The sequence below is a fragment of the Mizuhopecten yessoensis genome, unplaced genomic scaffold (assembly GCF_002113885.1).
Source record: "Mizuhopecten yessoensis strain PY_sf001 unplaced genomic scaffold, ASM211388v2 scaffold9711, whole genome shotgun sequence".
Lineage (NCBI taxonomy): Eukaryota > Metazoa > Mollusca > Bivalvia > Pectinida > Pectinidae > Mizuhopecten > Mizuhopecten yessoensis.
This window is the reverse complement of record NW_018408184.1, coordinates 64285-73255: the sequence shown is the minus strand read 5'-3', so window position 1 is coordinate 73255 and position 8971 is coordinate 64285. Positions and strand designations below refer to the sequence as shown.

Sequence of the window (8971 nt, the reverse complement as noted above, 5' to 3'; positions counted from 1 at the left end):
TTTGGTTGACGTAGGTATATGACACAGCTGTGTGTGCCAGGTATAAGGTACAGCTGTTTGGTTGATTTAAGTAAACAAAGATCACAAACAAACAAAAAGACTTACATCTGATTGGTTAATTGTCTCCCTTGTTTGTAATTTGAAATCGGAAAAGCTCAGCCATTCAGATGTCATCACACTCCTACGAGGATAAAAAGTGACAGTGGTACTATTTTTAGTCATCAGACAAATTACAGTCAGTACATGTATTCTTATTGATGCTTTCAGTAGAAACAGCTACGCTTATATTTAAGAAGAGGCCCAAAGGGCATGCAGCACTTACCTGGATTGTCATCATTTGTAAGCTAGACATATGTGTGGCAGACAAGATAAACTTAAAGAGAGCGATATCTATAAACCTTCAAACTGCATGTTGGTCAAGCTATTTACTTCAACTAATTCACCCCTGAAATTTAATGATGAACTATTCCAATCTTTGAATTGGAAGAGTTGAAATGAGTCTTCAGGGGTGAATGAGTTAATATTCTTAAGCATAATAATTATTATATTTTTAACAAGACTTTAATACCAATATCCCTTTCTCACTCCTGTAGAAGGAAAAACATCAAATTTTGTTATCAATTACTGGTTTGAGCATCAAATCTATGACTTTTTTTGAGATATGCTCTGGAAAAATGCTCTGTTTCCTTGACAACTCCAAAAACAAGAGTATCAGTGGAACTGATGTTTGCCCAAATACAAATTTATTGGAGGCTTTTCCTGTTTGTGAATTTTGCATTTGGTTAGATTTATGATACATATTGGTAAAAATATGTTGAAATGGGGAGTTTTGAAGAAGAAAAATCATGTTTTAACATACATACATGTATATGTGTCTGGTATGTTAGCAATAACTCTATTAGTAAGGGGCAGCTGACCCTGAATATGGTACAACGCACATCACCTTAGTGTGACTGATGTACACACCAAGAATCATTATCCTAGCTTAACAGCAGGCAAAAGTATGCTCTGGACACTACATTTTAGGAAAGGGCAATAATTAAGGGGTTGTTTTATGTAATTAAGGGGTTGTGGGCCCTGAATGAGGAACCGTGCACATTGCCTAGTATGACTACTGTACATACCAAGTGAAAGTTTCATGATCCTATCTTAAATGCTAGCAAAGCTATGCTCCGGACACAACATTTTAGCAAAGGGCAATAACTCTGTAAACAAGCATACTGAGTATTGCTGAAGCAATACATGTCCCCTACCGGCCCCCGCAATCTATTAAGATGCAACAGTGACCTCAACCTAGATCTGAGGACCTTGAAACTTGAACTTGTCCAATATATTGAATTTTTTTATAATAATGTGAAGTTTGACTAAAATCCATGAAAGAATGAGGCACTAGAGTGCTGACAAAGATTTTCTAAAATAGTAATAGTGACCTTGTCTTGCCCCGATTACCTTGAAATTGTCCAAGATATTTAAATTCTTTACAATAATGTGAAGTTTGATTAAAAACTAGGAAAGAATGAAGGCGCAAGAGTGCTGACAAACTTCTTCGGACAGACAGCGAGGAAAACTTTAGGTATTCTTGTTTTCTTCTCCCTCCCTGCCACCCCCACCCAGTTTCACCGGTAAGGGAATAAAAATACTAAGAAATCTTATTTGTTGATTGTAAAGGTATCTTTACAAGTGTGTGAAGTTTGATAAACAGGCAAGGAAGAATGTTAAATAAAATTTTCTATTTATAGTAACTGTGACCTTGACCATTTGACCTTAAAACTCGAACCTGTCCAACTCAAACTTGTCGAAGATATTTTAATTCTTTATGAGTGTGTGCAGTTTGATTAAAATCCATGAAAGAATGAAGACACTAGAGTGCTGACAAAGATTTTCTATTTATAGTAACAGTGACCTTGACCTTGATCCGATGACCTTGAAACTCGAACTTGTCAAAGATATTTTAATTCTTTATGAGTGTGTGAAGTTTGATTAAAATCCAAGAAAGAATGAAGACGCTAGAGTGCTGACAAAGATTTTCTATTTATAGTAATAGTGACCTTGACCTTGATCCGATGACCTTGAAACTCGAACTTGTCGAAGATATTTTAATTCTTTATGACTGTGTGAAGTTTGATTAAAAACCAAGAAAGAATGAAGACGCTAGAGTGCTGACAAAGTTTTTCTATTTATAGTAACAGTGACCTTGACCTTGATCCGATGACCTTGAAACTCAAACTTGTCGAAGATATTTTATTTTGTTTTCTTTATGACTGTGTGAAGTTTGATTAAAAACCAAGAAAGAATGAAGACGCTAGAGTGCTGACAAAGTTTTTCTATTTATAGTAATAATGACCTTGACCTTGATCTGATGACCTTGAAACTCGAACTTGTTGAAGATATTTTAATTCTTTATGACTGTGTGAAGTTTGATTAAAATCCATGAAAGAATGAAGGCTCTAGAGTGCTGACAACCTCTTCGGACAGACGGACAGACGGACGGACAGACGGAGGGGAAAACTATAGTCCCCCCGGTTTCCCGGTAGGGGACTAATAAGGGGTTGTGGCTCCTAAATTTGGTACATTGCACATCACCTTAGTATGACTGATGTTAACACCAAGTTTCATGATCCTACCTTAAATGTGGATAAAGTTATGCTCCAGACACGAAAAGGACGGACGGACAAAGCGGTAACTATATGCTCCACCGCAAATCTTCGGGGAGCATAAAAATCATAATATCTTTAAAAAAGAAAATAATATTACACCCTACTGCAGTATGACTGACTAACATTTGGAGTATAAACATTAACTCATCCCCTATACTCTAAATTTCCTTACAGAAGATTGATATAAAAGTGTTTCAGATCTTTTCAATTCATGCAAGCAGCTTTTAGCTTTCTAAACTCAAGTATGATGGAAGGAAATTCCCAAATTTCCAAATTTCTATTTACTTACGAAGGAGGGTCTGACTTTTTTAAAAGGGATGTGCTTTCATCCATTTTATTATCCAGGTTCTGTATCTTTTGTACAATGTCCTGTCAACAGAATTATCAGAAAGTTTTAGTTTACAACATTGTGTCAACTGAATGTGTCAAATGTCTTAAAACAACATCTTGTAAGCAGAATTTGTCAAATGTCTTAAAACAACATCTTGTCAGCAGAATGTGTCAAATGTCTTAAAACAACATCTTGTCAACAAAATGTGTCAAATGTCTTAAAACAACATCTTGTCAACAGAATTAGTCAAATGTCTTGATACATTATTCTCACTTGTCAACAGAATTATCAAAAGATAACAAGTTTTAAAGATTATCACACCGTGTTTTCAGGGTTTGATGTGAGCACGTGATTAAAACAAGAGACCACAGAAGGTGGACTTGATATTTTATTCATGTGCTAGTGATAAGATTTTTTTTAGGCCTACTCGAATGATTTACAGGACTTTAGACTGCCTAATATTGTCATACCACAGGCGCGGCGTGTTTCCACCATGTTACTATTAATACACACAGCCAAAGTCAAGGCCGACTTGTTACAGAAGTGAGGCCCATTACGGGGTAATTCACCTGGAGGTGCAGCAAAGGGAATGTACGCATGTATGTATGTAAGGCTTTGTACCTTCATTTTGAATGTAAGTATGAATGTGAGTATGAGTGTTAAAGAAGACAGTGAAAATAAAGAAAGAATAATATAATTAGTAGTATTAAGAATGAGAGAAAGTATGAGATCCCTCTTGTATGAGGACACATGATTATGAAGATGCTGATCCTGGGGCTCCCCAACCGGCAGCATCCTAAATGTGCTGGGGAAGTAAAATGTTTGAAAAAAAATAAATGTTGAAAACCACAAACCTTGGAAGCACAGTGTGATAAACTGTTTATCATCATTATACTACTACTGTATATATTCCTCCATTTAAAAGGTCAACTACAAATTTCATATTTTTCATTTGACTTCTAGGCCTAATTATCATTGAGATTCACAGTAGGTGACAAAGGTACACAAGTAAGGGTTGTATATAAGGATTATACTTACGCAAATTGAGTTTTACTGGCGACGCGTAGCCGAGACAGTAAAGCGGATATTTGCGACAGTATAATCACAATATACCATAGCAAATTTCAATAAAACAGTAGGGTAATCACCACTCTAATTTATATCAACCAAAACCACCTACAGAAACGATGATTTTAAGATATTTTTGAGTGTTTTCTTCAAATTCTGGGTCTCCCTGCTCTGGATTGATGACGTCAGAAATTTTTCAAACTGAGGTGGAATCAAGTTAACCTTTTGGGGTCACGCTATTGTTCATGATGTCATGAATAATCAATTTCATGACGTTTCAGGGTTAGTCGGGGTCATCGACGTCACAAACAATGGCCATTCTGGCTTCATATGCAAATGAGAATTTCCAGACAGTATATCGTGGTTTTACTGTCGCAAATTATTTTGATTCACCAATCAAATGCCATGTTATATCTCAAATGAATTAGAATACAAAATTTACACAGAGGCACACCATGTAAACGGAAATTGTTTAAAAAGCTATTTTTAAAACAATGCTTGGCCATATACACACTTTTACGCTTTAAATCGTGTTATATTTGTATCATCTTAACACCATTGTTTTCATGATTTTTTAATCATTTGATTATAATGGACTTTTTTTTTCTGATGCGAATCGTTATTTTTTTCGGCAACGAACAATACTATTCAATGTATTCAAAACAGTGTCGTAGTGCGGGTCCCAAATGGGGATTAATTTTGGTAACAAAGTTGTTAAGTTTTTTGTTTTTTTTAATACAAGTAGATTTCACCATGACTTATATTAAAATATCCATAATTACTTCCATAAGTCTCCATAAATATATTGTGATGAATTTAAGAGTGTTTGTATCCCATTCAGTTGCCACTATAATGTTTATATTGGAGACAACAAAACGCAACATCTTGCAGCAAATTCGAAAACAATAGGTCACATGATGAAAAATGTGTACTATGCACCTATACAAATATTTCTTGCCAATTAATGGGTGCTGATTTTAGCAACAATAATTGAAATTACACGACTGTTGTGTGCTAGAATAAGTTTAGCAGAAGACAGGTAACACCAAAGTCTGTTGTCATGTGTACAGGACAACGGGCATGAGACGCATATACATTTGTCGTCTATTCACGAAAACTGGGACCAGGAAGCTCATTGATTGTCATGTGTACAAGACAACGGTACGGAAAGCGTTAAACAGATCATCAAAACATAATAATTGCTTCAGAATTTCGTTTTGATAAACCATGGCCTGACCATTTCAGAAGAGAAACGACTGATGTGGTTAATACTTACATGCATGAACTGGTAGTAGTTAGGCTTCGTCGTGTAAAACATAGGATGGAACGGTCGACCATCCCTACCAAACTGTGCCTCTGAAATTATGGCAAAAAGCTCAGTCACGATTACTCATGATTTATCTGATGTAATAACCTGACAATATAAACTCTGACATTATTATTTTCGTGTATATCTATACCACCTTCGAATTCCTTTCTCCATACACATAACTTCTCTGCACCATTTGAATTAAATTAAAATTTGTTGTAAATTAAAATTAAATTAAAGGTCTGTACACGACACCTTGTGGATGATACAAAAAGTCTCATCTAATGACTTTGATGAAGATCAAAGGAATCATGCAGCAGCATAACGGTAAAATTGACAGGTTTGGCGGTCAGGTGTAATCTTCAAAGGACAGGTATCAGCAAAGTGATTGGTCAGTTGTTTATACCTAAAACCAATCAAATGAATTACCATGAGCCTTTACTTTGTGACATAGTCCAAGGGTACAGAGAAGATAGGTGGCCTCAGATAACAGTTCAAACTTCAGGTCCAACAAAACACATGTCGACCTCATCCCCCGTCAACAACTGTATGCTGTAGCACCTTGGTGTCATACTTACTCTTTTTGTGGGGAAGGACTTCATCTGCTTCCTGGAAAATAAACAAAACGTCCATAAATCAAAGATAAGATAGATAGCAGTGACATACATAATCAATTAAAAGTCAGCTAAGACTCAGAGCTATCTAGCAGCTTATGGAGAGGACAGTTACTCAGAAAAAGGTAAACTTGACCGAATCTGAGATCCTCATTTGGTTGAGTAACTAGTCCCTAAACCGTCATATGGTGCATATGTAAGACCAGGCAATTGCTATATTTGTTGTATTGAAGCAGAAATTGACTTAGTTGACTGCAGGTGACCATATTGATATCGGATATCTTAATTGTGAAAGTAAAGAGGTCATGGGTTTAAGCCCGTGTCAATGCAATCCATTGTTGAAAACATCTTAAAACATGTATTTCAAACTATATATGTCAAGATACTCTGGTTTAGGCCATCCTTCAGAAATTATTTGTTTGTGATTTTAGATTTTTAGATTAAAAACTTAAAATTGTGAGCATGGAAACTGCAAACAACTATTTTCTTTAAGGTTGTTCTTATGCAAAATTCTTGTGATGTAAAAATTTGTTGATGTTTAAAGGGTAAGCTGGGACAAAATTTAAAGATTTCCTCGACAACAGATGTGTCAGAAAAGAAGACTTTAAAACAAAGGGTGGTCTGGTGGCGCAAAGGACAACGCACTTGTCTTTCACCAAGGCGGCTGGGGTTTGATTCCTTGATTGGACATGAAAAGGTGTGGGGTCACCTGCTCCACCATGTGGGTTTTCTCTGGGTACTACTTTTTCCTCCCACATAAAGCCCCATCCTCACTCACGTGTAAACATCTGGGCCAACAAGAGTGATTAATATAAGTTATGAAAACTTGTTTCATAATTGTTGTAAAATAAATAAAGTTTATATTGATTTAAAATAAAGAACTCACCAACAAGTGGGGATGAGCTCTTTTGTCAAACATTCCCGACGGCATGAGGTACCTGACCGCAATCTTGGCATGTTCCTTTGTGAAATCGTCATGGTGAATGCCCATCATGTTGGCAAGATGTCGTCGCCCAAGATCATAATCAGCTGTCAGATTGTCCTTCTGATTTTCTGAAATTATATATAATTACATCCACAAATGACTCGTGATGTGATGCATAACGTAACAAAGGTTTATTTTTAGACCAATATAAAAATAAAGTATCTAGGAAGTTGGTTTATATGATGACAAGCGTATTTAGTTGTATTTATACTTAACTGTTTAAGATGTTGATGGACTTATTACCAGACTATCTAGGGCTTATTGCCGGATCAAAAGACCCTCGTGAAATTCATTATAAAAGTGTCTCATGCTGCGAGGAACTTAGGCAGGTTTATATTTTTGAGTATCTGATCATGAAATCATTAAAAATGACATGTATGCATAAATGAACAGAAACGTTTAAGACACTGTTGGTCTTAATATATATGACAAACCGTATTTGACAGCTGTTTCCAGGTAGGCCTTCATGGCATTACTGATCTTCCGCGCCTTGTCTCCAGAACCAAACGGATCTACAGTGAGCTTTTCGTGTGTCGTCCCAGAGCAATGGAAACCACACTGAGATATTAAAAACACTCTGTTAAAAATATTTTCTCAAAAGCAGAAGGAATATCATTAAAATCACAATTACCTGTAACAATTAACTTAACAAACACAATAGTTCTCTATTGTCTCCCCTTTTGTCAAGTTTAGTGGACTTACTATATATACTAGACAAGAGTTGATTGTTAAACACAGGCCGGACGATATCATGATACGGATAGTATAGAAAAGTAATGAACTCATTTAGAAACAACAAAAAATGGTCATCAACTTTAATCTATCACAGAATTGACAAGAAGCAGACTATTCTCACAAATTATAGTTTTAATTAAAGCTGAAAGACAGACTTTCAAAACTTATAAAACACTCCATTTAGAAATGTGATTTTTGATGCGAGTTGGTGTAGTTGATTTTCTGACATTGAGAGCTTTCTTCGTACCCTTTTTGTATAAAGTATTATATTAGTTTACCTATTTTTGACAGGAACATGAGACTTGGAGAAAATTTCATAAACAAAAGCATGATTTTGGGAAAACAGAATGGTTTTGCAATGATTTTTGGCGAATGCAGTAAGAAATAACTAGGGGAAGAGTATACTGTAACAGGAAAGAGAATAGTGTGCTTCCATCGGGGATCGAACCTTTGATCACAAGGTTCCTAGTCCGAAGCTCTACCACTGAGCTAAAGGGAAATTCCCTATAGCTCGAAGCTAGAAGGCGAACGTAATCCTATGTACAATTAATATAAAATCTGCCACTCTTTTCCCTCCTTTTTAAATGTGTGCTTCTGCCGGGGTCAAACCCGCAATTCATATGTTCCTAGTGGGAAGCTCTACTATTGAGCTAAAGGGAAATTCCTTCTAGCTCGAAGGCGACCGTAATCCTATGTACAATAAAAATATGCCACATAACTATAACTTGTATAAGGCCCCAAATTCAATGGTATATAATTACATACACATCATAATTGAGGGTGTCATTTATACCAGGGGTCGATTAAAACCCCTAAAATGGATAATATTTCTCTCTACACTTCAGGATAAACCACAGGGGCTGGCAACGATTTATATGGGATAAGAATAAAAATAGTGAGAAAAATTACGTACGTCTGTACATAACATACAGTTACGTATTTTTCTCACTATTTTAATTGTTATTACATATAAATCGTTGCTAGCCCCTGTGTTATGTTATGTACAGTTACGTATTTTTCACTATGATTATTCTTATCACATAAATCGTTGCTAGCCCCTGTGCTTCAAGGTTAACATCAGGGTAAGTCAGGAAAATTAACCAAGGGGCGTGTTAATTCACTTAATATATTTATATATTTACAGTGAATGTGACCATTGAATTATACCTACTCTTGAGTTAAGATTAATCGTCGTTCCTTGTGAATTTGATAAAATTTTCAGGAGCTGCCTCCACGCCAAAAGCCTGGGGCTGGAGGCGGCCATATTGTTCA

The 8971-nt window shown here is 35.8% G+C and overlaps 1 protein-coding gene across 1 annotated transcript; it reads right to left on the bottom strand.

Annotated features, from left to right (window-relative positions):
* Nucleotides 1-93: 93 nt before the first annotated feature.
* LOC110458702 (28S ribosomal protein S9, mitochondrial-like) lies at nt 94-8971 on the bottom strand (the record flags this gene model as incomplete). Its single annotated transcript, XM_021510566.1, has 7 exons — nt 8871-8971; nt 7399-7522; nt 6866-7032; nt 5944-5974; nt 5333-5412; nt 2947-3026; nt 94-181 (listed from the first exon to the last, which is right to left on the bottom strand). Coding segments are annotated over exons 1-7 (663 nt in total), but the record flags the coding sequence as incomplete, so codon positions are not given.